Here is a 20,384-nt window from a genome sequence, read left to right as displayed (position 1 = left end):
TGTTATGTGCCCTATATGTCTATAAACAAAGTGTATTGTGCAAAACTAGTGCAGTGAGTTAAGAGGAGCGACCAGCGGGGCCCTCCCCAACCGGGCGGGGGCAAGAGGCGCACCCGCCCACCAAAACCCCACCCACGGGGCGATAGGGCTCGCACCCCGGATACTGGGGCCCGCCCGAGGTGCCAGGTGGTCCACCGGAGCGGGGCGGGCACAACACCCACGCCCGGCCCCCGGAGCCCCAAGACCCGGGCTACGGATGGAGCCCCCGGCCCAGGGGAGGGGGAGGACGGCGGACAGGGGAGGGGGAAGAGACGGGGAAAGGGACGGGGGAAGGAGACGACAAGAAGGGCAAGGAGCAGCGGCAGGGCCGCAGAGAGAGGGGGAGAGGAGGATGAAGGGTGACGAGGGAGAAGGTACAGGGAGGCGGAGGACGGGCGGGGAGAGGCGAGGAGGGAGAGGCAGCAAGGGGGAGGAAGAGGGACAGGAGAGGGAACCATGGGACACCCCGGCGGCCCACAGGCCCCGAACCGCGTCACCGGGCCCGGAGCGACGGACCGCACCGGGGCGGTGCCGTCCCGGACACCAGGGAGAGCCCTGCAACGCAGCACCCCCCAAGAGACCCAGGGAACAGCCAAGACGCAGCAGCCACCCAGCAGCCAACAGAGGGGCAGAGCCGCCCACGCCTAGCCAGGGGGGAGACAGCACCTATAGAATTAACCCACTGGCATGCAGTGAATCCGAATATTAACCCTTGGTGCCCATTGGAGGTGAATCTTGAGGAGTTTGTGATTTAGGTGTCGTTTGATGTAGTCTGCTCGATCCTGCTGGCAACTGGGTTCCTGACTTTAATTCTTTAACGAGGTGTGTTAATTTTAACGTCAAATTAACTGCGAGTTAACCAAGTTTTGAACAACATAACGGTGCCATTAATATTAACAGTTGGTTACGTTTACAAAACTAGTGGTTAAAACGTATAGCAGAGTTTTGAACAACCGGATACAGGTTGCTATTGAGGTCTGTAGTGGGGAGTAATGGAGTACAAATGCTTATTACTGTACTCATGAATGTTTTTCAGGTAGGCTACCTTATTTCCGTATTTACTTTTCTATTGTTTGAAAAATTTAATCTGTAATTCCTCCTTTCTTTGTCAAAATACGTTGGGGTTTTTTTAAACGTTACGTAAATAAGATATAAATAGAGAAACATAAAGTCAACTTGAGATCTTAGACTGAGATCTTGGAGACAGCAGCGATGCTAGCTAGTTACCTAGCTACAGTTGATAGATAGCTCGCTCGATAGACAGACAGACAGATTGGCTGACTGACTGACTGACTACTTTTCCAGTACATTTCAGTCACTACTTCTTTTTACTTTAGTACTTTTACACAAATATTTTCACTTCTCCTCCAGTACAGAGTGAGTACTTTTACCAGCTCTGCGTGAGGTCGACGTTTTACCTTCTGTTGTTTTGCCATTCAGCATACATCACTCTGTACGCATGAGAATACTTGTTCCCTGTTGGATGCTGCACTCCTGTCTTCTACCTGCCCAATTTTAAACAGCAGGAAGGCAGGGCAGATGCAGGTTCATTTAGACAGAGATATATCAAGATTTAGCATGTTATTTAAGTGCCTTTATTGCTCATGGTAATTTGCTGAAAATCTTTAAATATTTGATGGGCATTGTTTATTAAGGGATTGTGTTGTTTTATGTTTAATTTTATGTGAAACGGTTCAAGCTCCAATTGTTTTGGTGGATCACATACTTTGCTCTTTTTTTTAGCTGCCCTATTTGATTTCTACTGTTTGGGTTGACACTTACTGCTCTTTGGGGTGTCATTTTCAACTTTTACCTGGTACTTGTTTTCAGGAAACAAAGCTTTAAAGCCCCACTCTGAGCTACTTACTCAGCACCAAGAAGAATCACAGTCAGTGGAATGAACATAGTGGAATAATATGCAATTAAAGGGGCAATGTATTTCCCACTAGGCTTTGAATGGTGGAAAAAAAAGAAAAAGAAGAAGAAGCTAAAATGAGAGTCATTGTTCTGTTTACATTAACCATGATGACAAAGCACAAAAGATTACAATAATTTATTTTTTTAGGTTTTTATACTCTTGTTAACAAAAGTGGAAAAATGTTAAACTAATAGAAATAGGTCAAATGAATTTTAGACATTAAACTAATAGAAATAGTTCAAATGATTTTTGGACATCTATAGCCGTCAATGGCAGTGAATGAGTTAATAGTAGGAAATGTTCTTTCTGATTTTTGGAAATACTATAATATGTTTGATATGTCTGTTTATTATTATTATATTTTTGACAGTAATAAATGTACAAATTTAAAGCATTGTAAAAACCGGATGTATCAAATCTGACACAAATCAAAAGTCATAGGTGGAAGTTGATTTTCCAAATTTCTGTTTGTTTGTTTATTCAAAAAGACCAATAAATGCTCTATTTACAAATAATCCAAATTTTCTCTCATATATTTCATGGTCACACTTTATAGGGTTAACTACTTGGTGCCCATTAGAATGCTCTGATTTCTTCTCTATTCACAGGTCCAAGATTATATTTTCATGGTATCTGGGGGTTGCTATGATGATTGTTAACAATTCTTAATAATACAAGGCTGCGTCACAGGGGCCTCAATAGTACAATGACGGAGAGGAACCTTGTGTTTGTGTGTCAGCAATAATTAGTCAACGTTTTATGATCAGATGAATATCATTTTTGTTCTGTCCGCAGGTATATTCAGAATTCTCAACCATACCTGAACAACATGACTGCAGTAGGATGCATGATGGCTCTAGCTGCCATCTTCCCTCTGGGCATTGATGGCCTTCATGTCCGCAGGAAGCATTTCCCTGTTGTCTGCCAGGTACACTTTTAACTTCTCTCAAACACTGCATTTCCTTTCAAGCGAATGCACAGCATTCGCACAGTTGCCATGGAGACGGGGCTTTATATAGACATTTATATGGTTGGTTTTATCATCAGCTTTGGGTCCCATGGCGATGAGGGAAATCCTGAGTCCTATGTTGACATTAGAGCTTATTCAGCATCCTCAAGTCATATGTTAGGTATAAAACACATTAGGGGTATAATATACTACTAAGATTTGTTCATTCTTGGCAATGTGAAAGCAAGTGAAAGCCTGCATTTGTGAGACAATTGGAATTAAAGTAAGGCACTGAAAATCCAGAATTTACAACATAGTTTTTGGTGTCAAGTCAATGTGACAACTGGAGTTGCAGGAAAGTTTCTTGCTAGCTAATGACTCCCAGTTTTTTATTAATTAAAAATTTGGTCTGGTACTAGCACATAATTCAGGTGAAACAAATTAAGGTTTGTTTACAGGATAAATCTTTAATCACTGGGCTCAGGGGTAGGTCGATTTTTGTTTTAATGTTTAAACAGAGGCAAAGGCATTACAGGGCTAATCCACACCCCGACTGCAGTGTTGTACTCTAAGTAATCAACTAAATTATTAAATAGATCCTTACAAATTGTTCAGGGGGGAAAAGCATGGATCTTAAACAGCATTCACTGTACTACACTATTTCTGTTACAATTCAATGCTGTTGTACAGCCTGGAAACAAATAAAATGCTAAATTAGCATAACATAGAAATATTCTATACCACTTTTTTCAGACTGATACCAGTACAAGTTCTCAACTCTTAATTTGTCACCAATACCATGTACGATACCACTAGTACTTTTGATACTCAAAATCCTTCAAAAACAATGATAGTTCATTTTAATAAAAAAACTACCGTAAAAACAATGTTCCCCATATAAAATTATCAAAAATCATCCCACGATACTATACACAGAATTATATATATATATATTTTAAAACAATTTATAGACATTTACCAGTACCCAAATGTTATAGAAAAAGGCCTATTTAAATTCCAACATGATATTTAATGATTATTGACTAGTGTTACAAATGTAAGTACATTAACTACCTCGTTTCCAGAAATTGTTCATGTGTAAAGACCGTCAGCAAAACTAGTCAAACTAAAAGCAGCAACAATTGTTCATGCTATCATGACAGATCATGCAGCCACTGGTGAGGCCAACTTCAAAATGAAATATTTCCAAATGCAGTAATACACTGAAATCCGTGCCTTGGTCGCTTTTAATTTGAAGTTGCGGCAGCGTGATGCAGCTTGACCACAAACTTTTGCCACCGATGTTACGTCAACAACAAAACTTTGTGTTGAAATCAAGTTCAATTGCTAATTAAGGACGCTAAGAAACCTGCTTTTTTTTACGCCGACATTGTATTACACAACGCCTTTTGTCAGCATCGAGCACAGACTCCAGAGTTAGCATCTCCAGCGCAAGCCACAAGTTGAGAGAGCCGTCTGATTACTTTTCACCGGCAGTTTCAGAGACAAAAATGTCTCTACACACATTGATGCTGACGTCCTGACACAGCCTGATCACTTTTGAACGAACCAGGCTCACTCAAATGTGCTGTTTACTGACATCACTTTGTTTCATCCATCAAAATCTATGGGGAGATATTTCAGTTGACGTCATTCTTTTTTATTTATTTATTCATTATATTTTTTATTTTTTTGAGAGTTCAGTATTATTCATTCGGCAGCTTTCCTGAGTCAACATGTCATCATCATTGCTCTCTTTTTTTGTTTGTGTGTGTGTGTGTGTGTGTGTGTGTGTGTGTGTGTGTGTGCGTGTGCGCGTGCGTGTGTGTGTGTGGGGGGGGGGGGGTACGTGTGTGTTCGTGGTCTTGTTTTTGTGACATAGTGGGGCCAACATTTCAGGATTTCACAGAGTTTAGACCTCTTTTTCAGGGTTAAGACTTGGTTTTAAAATGTAGGTTTGAATTAGGTTATGGCAGAGGTTAGGGTAAGGAATAGGGGTAGGCAATCATTTTTGATGGTTGGGGTTGGGGGAAGGGGCTAGGAAATGCATTATGTCAACGAGATGGCCCCGCAAAGAAAGTAAAACAAACTTGTGTGTGTGTGTGTGTGTGTGTGCGCCCGCCTTTGTCTTTGCTACATTGTGGGGCCCATACACGCGTATATATATATATATATATATATATATATATATATATATATATATATATATATATATATATATATTAGAGGTGTGAATTGCCTAGTACCTGGCGAATCGATTCGTATCACGATTCATAGATCACGATTCGATTCGATACCGATTAATCCCGATGCAAATCTATAAATTGATTATTGTGATTTTTTTTTTTACTCAAATTTAGAAAATACTAAACAGTAAACTTGTACATGTACACTGTAAGATTTGTATGAAAATGTATTTTTTTTATCTGAAAATTCAGGCTTATAACTGAGCCACTGCATTTAACAAAGAAGTTGCAGTCTGTTTCATGTTTGAACAGTACTGAAATCAAATATTAAGGCTTAATGTTCTATTAATATAACATTCTTCCATGCTTAATGTGTGAATCCTAACCCTGAGTAACACGGTTTGTTGAATATTCCCATAAAGAATTGATGTTTAAAAATCGATTCGGCCGCATATCGAATCGATTCAAGAATTGCGCGCTATATATATATATACAGTATAACAGTATAAATACACTGTATTTTTATTTATTTATTTATTTATAGTAATTGTGCTTTAATACATTTCTTAAAAAATACAAGTGGACAGATAAACTAAAGTAGACAGATTTATCTAAAATCTCACGGGGAAAATCTGAGAATTAGGCAATATTAGCAGTAAACAACATCTTGCTTCACTTTTATTAGAGAATAAACGACAAGCCTTTTTGTTGTCAAAAAAGCAATCTCTCTCTCAAACTAGAGCCAATTCAAAGAAATAGATGTCATTTTCGGACTCAACAGCCCAGAATTACTCAGATCATTCAAATGTTGGCCAGTATAATAAAGGATGTCAGCAAATCAGGGGACCGTTTTATACATGGGTACAGATAAAAATAATTTTAAAAACCCAGCTTTTTAAGGGTGATTTTTGGGAGGCTAGCCTGTTTCATAAAAATAGGTAATTTAAGCTCTTGATCAGTTATCGTAGTAACAGTGTCCATGAAGCTAACCTGGTCAGTTGCAGTTTTTTCACAATAAACCTCAAGGTTTTCTCTGTCCCCGCCTCCTTCAGCCACACACAACATTTCATTTCCTCATTCGTAAAGTCCGCTGTGGTGGTGAAACTACTCTGCGTTGACAAAACTACCTCAAATCTGGAACCGAAAACGCAGTTTTCTCTCTCAGTTTATGTGAACTCGCTGTTCAGATTTAGTCTCAGTGTTTGTTAAACATGCTTTGTGAAATGGACCCTTGGTATAGATATTTGAACGTCCCTATTTTAAACATTTAAATAGAAAAGTGAGTTGAGTACTTCTGTCAGGTTTTTATTGAAAGTTTTAACATATAAAACAAAAAATATATATATATATTTTTGAAAATTGCTAACTTTCCCATCATCTGCGGGAACATGTGCTGCCAGGGAAGATAGCAATTTGTATAAGGAAAACAAAAACACAAGCGCTTGTCTTGAAGATTAAACACAGCTCACTTTTCATTGTGCTTTCAATTCCTGTTTTATTATTAGCACTAAAGTATTGAGCAGGCAGGAGAGAGGCTTTCCGCTGCTTTTCCATGTTGCTCATCAGTTTTATGGTTCAATTATATTTCTCAGCTGCGCTATCACCGGTACCCTTCTGTGATGGCATCAAAAGACACACTCACGCACACATGCACACAAAGCAAAAGCTAAATATACCTACATAGTTAATCCTTTAGATGCTCACTAAACTAAAGTCTCAAGAGATACTGGAATTTTGACATCACACGGATGATGATGACTCAACACACATTTAGGTTGATTTTTCTCTCCTTACTAGTGGGTTTTTGCCCGCCGGCACCAGGTAGACCCCAGGGACTACATGAGTAGCCCATGGGCCTGTTCTAAAAATAGCTTAGCAGGGATGAGAAATTGTGATTTTCTATGCTTGTTATAGAAGTGACCATTTCAAAATGTAAACACTAGTAGCGATTTGTAAAAAATAATGCTTGCATATCTAATTACTGTGAGAAATTATTAACCTGAGCAGTGTGTCTCATTAATGAATATAATTCAATATTAACTAATTCACTCCCAGCCATTTTCACTGAAACAACCCCCTTCTCTCCCGGCTGTTTTACTGGATTTTGACTGATTTTGCAAGGCTCACAGAATATTGTGTTATATTACTATAAAAACATGGAACCTACCAAAGGAAAATATTAGAGTCTCTTCATTCTTCAGGGAAAAGAAAAGTATATTTGGATCTGTTTCCGTTTTGCAGCAATTAGCATTAGAATGTAGCTAAGTTTTGGCAATATTCATATTCCTGGCTGATACACTGACAAAAAGAGCTTGTTGCAGTATCTCTTATACTCTGCTGTGGACTGGTTGTCACTGGGGGAATTGCCCTTTTAGGGATCAATAAAGTCATCTGAATATGAATCCAAATCATAAAGATACTACTTATGAGTGAAATTCATCATCAGATTATTTTAATGTCATGTTTTGGTTTGAAAAATATTCAACGGTTTATTAAATTGCTACATTAATGTTAATCACAATTGATTTGTAATGCACTGTTAAAGAGGAAGTCAACCTCCAATTTTTTCTCACAATAATATATTCTATGCCGTCCCACTAGTCTAAATATGGTATTCTGGTTTATGTTGTGTTAGTTAATATGTTAATATGAGTTAAGCAGCCAAATCCAGCTGTTTTTATCCATCTCAGGGGGTGGCCATTTTGCCACTTGCTGTCGACTGAAAATGACATCACAGTTGCTCAGGTCTCAAGTAACAACCAATCACAGTTCAGCTTCAGAAGACAGGTGAGCTGTGATTGGTCGTTGCCTGAGCATGTTTAAGGTGGACTTCCACTTTCATATTGAATGTGGTATATAAATAGCCTCTTCAAGAAATACATTATTAGATAATTGAAGTGAAAGTGACCTCAACGCTTGTGTAGTGACCTCAACGCTTGTGTAGGTGTCAGAGACTGAGAGGGAACCAATGAACTAATGAAATTGTAAAACTACCCACTTATCGAAGAAGATGCAGTAATTACCTTTGCCATCTTAATTTCTTCCTTAATTGAAGGTCTTCCCTTGTGATCCCACCACCACAGCAAAAGTAGACACAAAATGTCGGTCGGCACCAAGTGAGAGAGCCTCTGAGATGTTTAATTCCATTTGAAGGTCACTTTAGAAAGTCTATTAAACTCAGACGAGGCTTAATGATGGCAAATGTCTGTGAAGCTGATTTGGTTAATTTGTTTGATATATGAATCCAAGATTGTAAGCTCTCATATCTTTGCTTCTCTAATAGTTCCGCCTTTGGCTGCTGGGTCTGGGTTTCAGCCTCGCATACGGCAGCATGTTCACCAAGATCTGGTGGGTCCACACTTTTTTCACCAAGAAGGACGAGAAGAAGGATAAAAAGAAGGTAATTGTGATTTACTATACGTATGTTCCAGGGGTGTGTAGTTAAGCCTCGCCCAAGCTCCATTGCTGAGCAGTGGGGTTCAGCTTTATTTAATCATCATCTCCTTCAAGGGCAAGCTCCCCCGGCAGAGTTGATGCATCCCCCAATCATCTTTTATCTTTTTACATTTACTCACCCCATGATTTTACAATCGTCCCACTCCTTGCCCTTGAGTGTTCTGTATCATCTTTTTGTCATCCTGCCAAGACAACAAACTCTTCCAATTGGTCCCAACAGCGACTTCCTCGTCACTTTCACTGTTGACGTGTTGTCTTAGCGGATGATCCTGCTGTGACTCAAGAGCAAGACTCCTCCCAGCAGAGATATGCAGCACCGTACTGAATATTTATGAGTAACCTTAGCTGCGGAAAGTCAATCAGGACAAAATTGATGGGCTTTACATTAATACCCTTAATCTCACACTCCAACTGCTGTAAACATATGACAAAATGCTCATTGCGTCACCATGCGTATTAAAAAAAATTAACTGCATGTCATTTGATACTACTGTTGCTATTTAGGCCGTGCTTAAAATACCTCATCCAAAGAGATACTCTTCTAGATTACAGCAAAATTCTAAATAAATAGAGCTTTATCAATTTAACTTTTTATGTTTCATGAAACAAATGTAGAACGTACTTCTTAAGCTCTGAATATACCTTGACACTATAAATTAATAAGTCAAATAAATATATATATATATATATATATATATATATATATATATATATATATATATATATATATATATATTGTATTTATATACTGTGTGTATATATATATACTGTGTGTGTGTGTATATATACTGTGTGTGTGTGTGTATATATATATATATATATATATATATATATATATATATATACAGATTAATCACATCTTAGAATTTTGATTAATCGAAATTAATCTCTTAATTAAAAAGGCTTTTTATGAAAATGTTTAACCCACCAAATTTGAAAAGCACCTGTTATGTGTTAATTCTTTTGACACTTAATGTTATGAGGACATTGTTAAAAAAATTTGATCCACTGCACACACTCATCCTCTTTCTAAGCAGTTGATTACTTGCATAATTTAAATTGGGAAAAAATGACCCCAATATTTTAATATGAGCAAATATTCTGAATATAATACACACAAACATTTATTAAATGCTTTACTTTAATGCATGTAGTTATGTTTATTGATCATACACAACCTGTGCTACCTTTAACGTAACCATCCGCTATCAAGCTAAAGGAACATCTTTAATAGTGAACAAAATTAATAGTGTGATTAATCTACATTAATACATGATTAATGTGATATTTTTTGTGACTAATCAATGAGTTTATGCTTTAACTTTTACAGTAATAATTATATATATATATATATATATATATATATATATATATATATATATATATATATATATATATATATATATATATATATATATATATATATATATATATATATATATATATTAGGTGTGCAACAACATACAAAATTCATGGTACAATTTTTAAGTCTGGTATAGCAATACCTGCCTTATTTTCTGCTGTGTATACTTGGCAAAAATTAATTTGATAAATCACCTATCTTCTGTGGTGGATCCTTATCAGTCGAGTATACTTTTTTTTTTTTAAAGAACCCCCCTAATACTGTGTTTTTTAAACTATGGTGTACAACTCTAGGAATGTTTAAAAAAAGAAAAGTAAAAAAAGAAAGAAATATATCAGGTGCAGCTACCAGAGGTTGGCAGATTAGCGAAAAATTTTACTCAAGTAAAAATAAAAGGTAGTCATCAAAAAGAATAACTGAAGTACAAGTAAAAAAAAGTATTCGCTGAACAGAATACTCAAGTACTGAGTAACTGCTTGAACATAATGTCTGATTTATTTATTTTTTAAAACAATGTTGTCGGAGACAAAAAAAAAATATTATGTGCAAATTCTGGCATTTTCAAATCATAAAACAAAAAATAAATATTAAAAAATAGTGCTGTCAGGCAATTAAAGACATGTATCTAATTGACTACAGAATTTTAAATTAATTAATCTAATTTAATCTCAAATCTGCTAAATGTCCCCAAATAAAGAATTTGAATTCTAGGACATTACAAATTTGTAGTGCATGACTAATCAATTGAATACACCAAGAAGAGAAGATTTGAAATCCACATTTTTATTGTTGAAGTGCTTCATAAATGAAATTCAAAAGAAAAAGTTTAAGCACATCAACAAACCAATTCTAATCTAAACTTCAATTTTGTTCAAACATTTTTTGAACAAAATTTAATCTAAACTTGCCACATGCTGAGGTTCGGTGTATGGATGGTATGAGATGAACTCATAATAGCTGTGGTGGTTTTTGAGCTAAGCTAACAAACTGGTAATCAGGAAAAGTTAAAGGTTAGAAGGAGAGGTAAACAAGGATCAAAAGCTACAATATCTGGGGCATAACAACTCAAACCCAAAAGAGAAACTGGGCCTACAGTATCAACTCCTCAAATCAAAAACTTACCCCAAGCTAAGATTACAGGATATGACAACAGACTCCTTGAGCAAGTTGCTCAAACAAGTTTGTTTGACTGCGAACGGATGCGGAGCCACATTCATACGGACGCCGCAAGAAAAAGAAAGCATTTGAGTGTGCGTGTCAATTCCCAACTGCTGCGGTGTGGTGCGTATGCAGATGGGGAGCTACGTAAGGTTTCCGCAATGCTTTTATTTTTTCCGGATTCCGCATGCGGATTTTCAGGAAGTTGAAAAAAATTACACGAGCCGGACAAGAAGTCAGGCGTCTGCATCCAGGTAGATGTGGTATATTTCAAAATAAAACCGTTTGCAAACTCATTTTTGGGGAGAGAAGCTAGCTAATTACATAGCTTGACAGGAGTCGGACATTTAAAAGACAAAAAACGAGATAAAAATAAATTAAACATGACAACACTATTTAAACACAAAATGTACTTAACCATGGTAGAAGACCCAAGGTAGATGTCCAAGCATGCACAATCCATTCACAAATTGTGGCATAACTCGCTCGGCACTGCCTCCCAGTCTAATCACCATAGGTGGCAGTTTCTTAAAGCAAAAGCATTAAGACGTCATCTTTCAGTTGACTCTTTCGGGTTCTCATCATGCCTGCCTGTCCTCAACCAGGGCCGCATTTCCTGTACATAAGCAATGTGTCCGTGGAAATGCTCCCACACAGTCAGTCAAGTGGAGCGCTTACCAAAGTCGCACAACATTTACAGATTTTGGAACTCGGTGCACACAAAAGGCGCACCTCATTATTAGGTGTGCCGTCAACCTAGTTTAGCATTGTGTGACACTTGCAGGAGGAGATATTGTTCTACTGTTGTCCACGGCACACTTTTGAGTGTGAAATCAGTCGACCAATCAGGAGCGGGATTTCGCACAGTTGACCAATCAGGAGCGGGCATTGGCGAGACCGAAATGTTAGCAGACGTCAACACAATACACATGGAGGGAGTGGATAAACGCTGGCGGGCAGTACAGTGTAGTGAATGGGTCTACGCACAAGTAGACAAGCATTGCTTCGTAGTCATAAAGTGTTGCGTATTGTTCGATTCATATATATATATATATATATATATATATATATATATATATATATATATATATATATATATGAAAAATAAAGTCCACCAACCAACCGAAATTAATACTTTTTTTTAACCAAATTGAGGCTTTTGCAATTGAAAACTGCATTCTACTACATTCCAATGTTGATTTTAATTTGATCAATTGTTCAACCCTAATGTATGGCATCTACGGATCAGCATGTGTTAAAATACAATCAGTGTTTTATTTGTATTATTATGTATCCTCCATTACCAGGAATTGACCTCCTAACTAATAAACAAACACAATTGGGTCTATTTCATAGAGAAGCGCACGTGTACTCAGCGTACATGTATATGTATAATAACAGTGGCTTATTGCTGTGAATGTGTGTGAGTATATCATTGTATTGCAACTGAGGCTCAGTATCCAGTGATTACATATTTTCCATCTGCATAACTTGAGATCAAGCTTGTGTGCACAAAATCAATGCCTGCTTTATTGCACTGGACCTGATTCAACTAAATCATTCTATTCTTAATCATAGTAACATAAAGCAACACCTGTTTTCTCTGAATAAGCCAGTCGGGTGTGTATTCCCATTTGGATGTCTTTTTGTGTCATTGCTGTCATGGCCCAGTGCTTTGAGGGCAGATTGAATTGGCCTCAGTTAGTGATGGATCATTGTTTCGGGAGCAGCTTTGGCGGGTCTGTTTGTGGCTTCATAAATCCCTCTTTCACAACATTAGAAAAAGAGAGAGAATTTGTGCCTTTTCCTGACCCTGGTGTGTCCCTGCAGCACCTGGAGCCATGGAAGCTCTACGCAACGGTTGGTATCCTGCTTGGCATCGACTTCTTGTCTCTCATGATCTGGCAGATTGTGGATCCCTTACATATCACAGTGGAGGTATGATTATCAACCCTCGTAAGGAAAATGTCAAATGTTTTGCTTTTTGCTTTTTATTAATATTAATATCAAAGCATCTGAAAAAATCACTGAGTGAGCTGAAATTGCAGCCAATTGTCCAAAATATGTTGAAGTTTAAAATGGCACCGTGCAAAATTTCAAAATTATATTGTCATTATTATATGTAGGAAACAATTTTTTATAGTACACATGAGTCACATTTTTGGTCTATTGACTCCATTATAAATCATAATTGTTCATGTTTTTTGATGCACTGTACACCTGATATGTTATAGTGCATTTCCCGTGATTACCCAATTTATCATCGACGTAGAAAATAATTGTTTTTTTACTTTACAGTCATAAAAGCCGTAATACACCAGATGGCGCTAGAGAGCTAATTATCATTTTTGGTTGCGCTGACTTATGTGCTTCCTACATCTAATATTCAGAAATATTTTGGTTCATTTTACATATGTGTCGTAAAAAAAATTACATAATGAGGGTTTTAAGAACCGTTGCCAAAGCCATTTGAAAATCAACATAATCAACATATATAAATAAAGTCATATTTCGTCAAAAAAAAAAAATAATTGCCTTTAACATCTCATGAAGTTGGCCACTTCTTATGTCTGATATACCTGTATTATTGTTGTTTGCATGTAAACAGAAGTTCACCCGTGAAGCCCCGAAAGGAGACCTGGATGTTTTAATCCAACCATTATTGGAGCACTGCAGCTCTGAAAAAATGAACACCTGGCTGGGTAGGTTGAATGCAAGACATTTCCTACTTTTAACTGAACTAAAAGTGATTTTTCTTCACAATTTAGATAAGCCTCAACCATCAATTTTGAATCCAACAAAACTGCCCAACCCTCATTTTCACACACAGATACTATGTTTTGGTTCTGAATACAGATTATCTGCGCCGATATTGGGCATTCGGTATCGGGGGCCAGACAAAGCACGGCTCAAAGACCCCTTATGATGAACACAATAAATGGTCTTGTGTTTCCCTTGCCCGGACGCGTGTAACCAGGGCTCCCCTCTGGTGCCAGGCCCGGAGGTGGGGCTCGTCGGAGAGCGCCTGGTGGCCGGGCCTGGGTGCCTCGGCTACAGAATCTAGCTATTGGGACATGGTATGTCACCTTTCTGGCGGGGAAGGAGCCTGAGCTGGTGTATGAGGCAGAAAAATTCAGACTGGATATAGTCACACACGGCTTGGGCACTGGTACCAAGCCTCTCGAGAGGCGTTGGACTCTCTTCCACTCTGGAGTTGCCCACAGTGAGAGGCACAATGCAGGTGTGGGCATACTGATTGCCCCCCGGCTTGGCGCTGCAGTTCACCCCTGTAGACGAGAGGGTAGCCTCCCTCCTTCTTCGGGTGGGGGGACGGGTCCTGACTGTTGTTTGTGCCTATACACCAAACAGCAGTTCAGAGTACCCACCCTTTTTGGAGTCCTTGGAGGGTGTGCTGGAGAGCGCTCCCTCTGGGGGACTCCCTCGTTCTGCTGGGGCACTTCAACGCTCACGTGGGCAATGACGGATCAGAACCCGAGGGGTGCTCTGTTATTGGACTTCTGTGCTTGTCATGGATTGTCCATAACGAACACCATGTTCAAACATAGAGGTATCCACTTGACACCAGGACACCTTAGCCCGCAGTTCGATGATCCACTTTGTAGTCGTGTCATCTGATTTGCGGCCGCATGTTTTGGACACTCGGGTGAAGAGATGGGCGGAGCTGTCAACAGATCACCACCTGGTGGTGTGTTGGCTCTGATGGTGGGGGAAGATGCCGGTCAGACCTGGCAGACCCAAACGTATTGTGAGGGTTTTCTGTGAACGTCTGGCAGAATTCCCTGTCAGAAAGAGTTTCAATGCCCACTACCAGCAAAACTTCTCCCTTGTCCCGGGGGAGGCAGGAGACATTGAGTCAGAATGGGAAATGTTCCTCGCCTCCATTGTTGAGGTGGCCGATCAGAGCTGTGAGGTGGTCGGTGCCTGTTGTGGCAGCAATCCTCAAATCCGCTGGTAAGGGATGCCATCAAGCTGAAGAAGGAGTCCTATCGGGCCTTTTTTGGCCTGTGGGACTCCGGAGGCAGCTGACAGGTACTAAGGCAAAAACTCGGACATGGGAGGAGTTCGGTGAGGCCATGGAAAACGACTTCCGGACGGCTTCGAGGAAATTACACGCCTCTACAGCATCGCGTGGATATCGGGGACAGTGCCTCTGGATTGGCAGACCGGGGTGGTGGTCCCCCTTTTTTAAAAATGGGGACCGAAGGGTGTGTTCCAACTATAGAGGGATCACACTCCTCAGCCTTCCTGGTAAGGTCTACTCAGGGGTGCTGGAGAGGAGGGTTTGTTGGGAGTGGACCAGCTCTACACCCTCGGCAGCGTCCTCGGGGGTGCATGGGAGTTCGCCCAACCAGTCTACATGTGTTTTGTATATTTGGAGAAGACGTTCGACCGTGTCCCTCAGGGATTCCTGTGGGGGAGTACAGGGTGCCGAGCCCCTTGATACGGGCTGTTCGGTCCTTATACAACCGGTGTCAGAGTTTGGTCCAGTGAGGGTTGGACTCCGCCAGGGCTGCCCTTTGTCACAGATTCTGTTCATAACTTGTATGGACAGAATTTCTAGGCGCAGCCGAGGCGTTGAGGGGGTTCAGTTTGGTGGCCTCAGCATTGCATCTCTGCCTTTTGCAGATGATGTGGTGCTGTTGGCTTCATCAAGCGGTGATCTCCTACTCTCACTGGAGCGATTCGCAGCCAAGTGTGAAGCGGTTGGGAGGAATTCAGCACCTCCAAATCCGAGACCATAGTCCTCAGAAAAAGGGTGGCTTGCCCTCTCCGGGTCGGGGATGAGATCCTGCCCCAAGTGGAAGAGTTCATCTTGGGGTCTTGTTAACGAGTGAGGGCTGGATGGAGCGCGAGATTGACAGGCGGATTGGTGCAGCGTCTGCAGTGATCCAGACTCTGTATCGGTCCGTTGTGATGAAGAAGGAGCCGAGTCGAAAGGCAAAACTCTTGATTTACCGGTCGATCTACGTTCCTATCCTCACCCACAGCTTGTGACCGAAAGAATGAGATCCCGGATAGAAGCGGCCGAAATGAGTTTCCTCCGCCCGCAGGGTGTCTGGGCTCTCCCTTAGAGATAGGGTGAGAAGCTCAGTCATCCGGGAGGGACTCGTAGTAGAGCCGCTGCTCCTCCACCTTAAGAGGAGCCAGTTGAGGTGGCTTGGGCATCTGGTCCAGATGCCTCCTGGACACCTCCTTGGAGAGGTGTTCTGGGCATGTCTTGTTTTAGTAAATAGCCGTCGCTAAATTTGTGTGTTCACTTTCACAGACTGTGTGTTGTTGGTGGTGGGTGCTAAGATCCCATGTAGTGCAGGACTAAATTACGTGTTCACTCACACTAACAAATTGCAGTTACAGGGCTATTTAAATAAGGGTTTTAACAAGTGACTTCATGTTCCCCAGAATGGTCAATTTAATTTCCTGTCTTTCTCAATCTTATCTCTCATAGTTTCCTATGGTGGCAAAAGTTTATTTTAGTTAACCAAAACGAACGAAATAACTAAAACTAGAATTCCAAAAACATTTTCGTCAATGAAATAAAATAAAAATGAAAATGTTTTTTAAAAAACGAAAACTAACAAACTACATTTTACATTTACAAAACTAACTAAAACTAACTATAAGTATAGCGAAAATGTCCTTTGTTTTAGTCTTTGGTAAATAATTTAATACATGAGCCTTTGGGGATGATTTTAAATGGGATTTAATAAGGACGTTTGAAAGTGTGTCACACAGAAGCGACGTCATCCAGCAGCAGCCAATAGAAAAGCACCTTCAGATGATGTCGCTCCAAGGTGACAATTATGCCTGCTCGACTTTTGGCTCCAATGGCATGGCTCGCCTGTTTTTGTTTTCATTTTACCTTGGTGGTTATTAAATATTACTCCTAAGTAATACACATTTTTTAAACAAAAAACTAATACTGAAACTAAATAAAACTAAGTATTTTTTAAATAACTAAAACTATTAAAAACTACCATAACCGAATTCTAATTAAAACTAACCTAATTTAAAAAACACAACTCAAAACAAAATAAAAACGAACTAAAATGGAAATTCCCAAACTATAATAACCCTGCAGTGGATGCGTGCACAGTGAATACCGGGTCCATGTTTGTAGCAGAATAGCTCCTCACAGCTCACTTTTGAATGCGCATTGTAAATGTACTAAAAAAAAACATCCGTTACCGTTGATGTTTTTGGACAACAAAATACAGTATACAGTTCCTTACAGATATTTACAGTATATGCTGCAAAATATGGTTGAAAGTTCTATGGATCTTTTACTGTGGTTAGTATAGTCGAATAAAAGATTCAGATTAATGAGGAGTCATACTAGGCAATTTCCTTTTTTCTAGTTACAGTAATTGCAGTGGCAGCAATGATTGAATCTCTTATATTAATTGGACTGCGGAACCAGTGCTTGAATCCATGTAAATCCATAATTGGACTGTTCTTGTGTAGATGTCTGCGTGAACACTGATGGCAACGTATTGGCTCTGAAAAGGGGCTTCATTTTTCATTTAGGGATTCTCATAACATGGTCTAGTTTATTTATAAATGATGAGCCAAAGCTCTATATTACTACTACTGAGGTCCTGCAGGATCAGTACGATGCCAGTGTACAATTTTAAAACCTATAGTATCCTATGTATGACTTCCCTTAAGGAATTAAGATGAATATGAACAGCACACACACAATGCATAAAAAATGTTGCTCTCATGGCACTCCTGTTGTTCCCGTTCAGCCAAGACATTGAATGCAGATGACAATCATCATTTCTATGCAAGTTACGTAGTTATTAAAGTCAAATTATTGATGATGTATCATTCAGAATATTTGTAGTGCTTTACATTACTTTTATGTTGCTTTTTAGTGACTTTTCCTATCCCAGTGACTCGGAGTTCATTCACTGAGATATGAAATATTGTAAGCATTTTTTGTTGTTGTCATGTATATGTGATAATATAATATTGTTTTTGAGTGTTCTGTCTCAATCTTTCTGTGCAGGTGTGGTGTACGGTTACAAAGGCTTACTGCTGCTGCTCGGCATCTTCTTGGCTTACGAAACCAAGTCTATCTCCACGGAGAAAATCAACGACCACCGAGCTGTGGGCATGGCCATCTATAACGTTGCTGTGAGTTGGACAAACATAATGCATCATATGAAACTTTTGAATAGGTATGTTCGATACATTTTTTTTTGTAATTTTGCAGAGAGCACACAATAAATAAATAAATAATTTTAATCGATAAATAAGATAATCCAGTGGCCAGAAAAAAAAGTCCCAATCAAAATATGTGGTTCAATACAATAGGACTTCAAGTAATTTTGTAATATCTACCATGTTAGAATTCCTCAAGCTGTTTAGTGTGTGATATTTAATTATATCTTGTTTTGAAATCCATACTTTTAATTTGAAAGGCTGCTCTGTATTTCCGTTTCCTCTTTCATGTTCTCTATTCATCACAAATATAATGTAGTATGTATAAGAGCTATAATTAGCGTGTGCGAGGTCCGTAAACGGCAGCGTTGACGTTAACGGTGCAATTAAGCGTGTAGCAAACGTAAACGAGTCAATTAAACACGGCAAAGTTAGGTGAGCGACAAACATATATAACACACATCGAACCGCAGATATAGATGATATTACTTACTTACTTATTTTCAGTAATGCACGTCGAAATGGCACTGCCGAATTAATGAAATGAACAACTGTTACCTCATAAGGAGACACACAGAAAACGAACGAGGCGGAACAAAACGTTTGTTCCCCCCAGTCTTTCTGACCGTTCCTGACCAAAATATGACCACAAAAGCAGTGGCTGATTTCAATATCGATATCTGTCGCGAATACCGATACCATTAAATGTGGCCTGGTATCGACCCGATACCTAGCATCGGTACTCGCCCATCCCTACTTCTGAATACCGATAGCCGTGCGGGCATCCCCCAAAATTATCATTTGTTAGGTGCCATCTTGATGTCAAAATAAGTAAACCGCATGATGAAGACGACTGTTGAAATAGTACTTCTACTTGACAGGGTGCCACTTGGTGACCCGTCAGTCCTCCAGCTCCTGTCCTACCTTTGTCAGTTGTCACTATTTTGATAGACTCTTGGAGGTGTTAAAACTGTCAAATGAATTTCGTTGATCTGTACCATTCCACTTCCACTGTGGGTCAAGATTTTTTATTTAACAAGCAGTAGACCACATGAGTTTAAGCTACCAAGAAATGGGTTAACATATTATCAATGTAGCTGTGGATCAAAATGGCAGTGGCTTGGAATCATCCATCTATCCATTTTCTTAGCCGCTTGTCCTCACAAGGGTTGCGGGGGGGCGCTGGAGCCTATCCCAGCTGGCTTCGAGCAGTAGACGGGGCACACCCTGAACTGGCTGCCAGCCATTCGCAGGGCACACAGAGACGAACAACCATTGACACTCACAAACACACCTATGGACAATTTGGAGTGTTCAATTAACCTGCCATGCATGTCTTTGGAATGTGCGAGGAAACCGGAGTACCCGGAGAAAACCCACGCAAGCATGGGGAGAACATGCAAATTCCACCCAGGAAGGCCAAAGCCCGGACTCACTCTCACGTTCTCTGCACTGGGAGGCGGGCATGCTAACCAGTCATCCATCGTGTTGAAGTATTTTACTCTGAAATCAGTTGGGTCAAAAATAACCAAATTATGGGTCAAATAGGAATCGACTGCTTCTTGGGTCAATTTGACCCAGTTTTTTTTTTTGTGGGGGGGGAGCTTTTAAATGGCAAAACTCCCTTATTTTACGGGGGAAATTGGGATCTTTTGTGCAACAAATAACAATAATAACCCAATTTCTTAGGTTGGTTTGTGCAAAAAAAAAAATTGTTGGATCATCATGACCCAAGTAGTGGTTGGTTCCTTTTTGACTCATAATTGATTGATTTTTGACTCAACTGTTTTTTTAATGCACCCTTCGACCCCGACTAGGATTTGAACCCCGATCACCAACTGAGCCATACAGCTATCAACATTTTCTAAGAATGTTACATTAAATTTAAATAGCAAATGGACTGCTTTTTACATAGCGCTTTATCTACACCATATGGTGCCCTTTTGTCAGGTTCAATCCACCTAGAACATTTAATAAACAACATACAAGGAAGCAAGACAAGAGACTTAGATTATTTTTTTGCTTGCGAGGCGAACGGACAGAAATGTGCTCAGTTACAATCTTCTATCTGCTCTGAGGCACACTCTCCCAAGCCCTCTCTTTTTTTCTTTTTTTTTACAGGGCGTTCCA

The 20,384-nt window shown here is 39.6% G+C and overlaps 1 protein-coding gene across 1 annotated transcript in view; it reads left to right on the top strand.

Annotated features, from left to right (window-relative positions):
• gabbr1b (gamma-aminobutyric acid (GABA) B receptor, 1b) overlaps positions 1–20,384 on the top strand; it is a 299,674-nt gene that overhangs the window by 254,741 nt on the left and 24,549 nt on the right. The window contains exons 17-21 of the mRNA XM_086062376.1: positions 2,753–2,885; positions 8,376–8,492; positions 12,900–13,007; positions 13,678–13,771; positions 18,100–18,227. Coding sequence (XP_085918502.1) covers positions 2,753–2,885; positions 8,376–8,492; positions 12,900–13,007; positions 13,678–13,771; positions 18,100–18,227 — 580 coding nt within the window. The remainder of the gene's footprint in view (positions 1–2,752; positions 2,886–8,375; positions 8,493–12,899; positions 13,008–13,677; positions 13,772–18,099; positions 18,228–20,384) is intronic.

This window comes from Leptonotus elevatus, chromosome 19 (genome assembly GCF_054856555.1).
Source record: "Leptonotus elevatus isolate MCC_2025b chromosome 19, RoL_Lele_1.0, whole genome shotgun sequence".
NCBI lineage: Eukaryota > Metazoa > Chordata > Actinopteri > Syngnathiformes > Syngnathidae > Leptonotus > Leptonotus elevatus.
The sequence above is the reverse complement of the archived record's forward strand: the minus strand, read 5'-3'. Positions and strand labels throughout refer to the sequence as shown.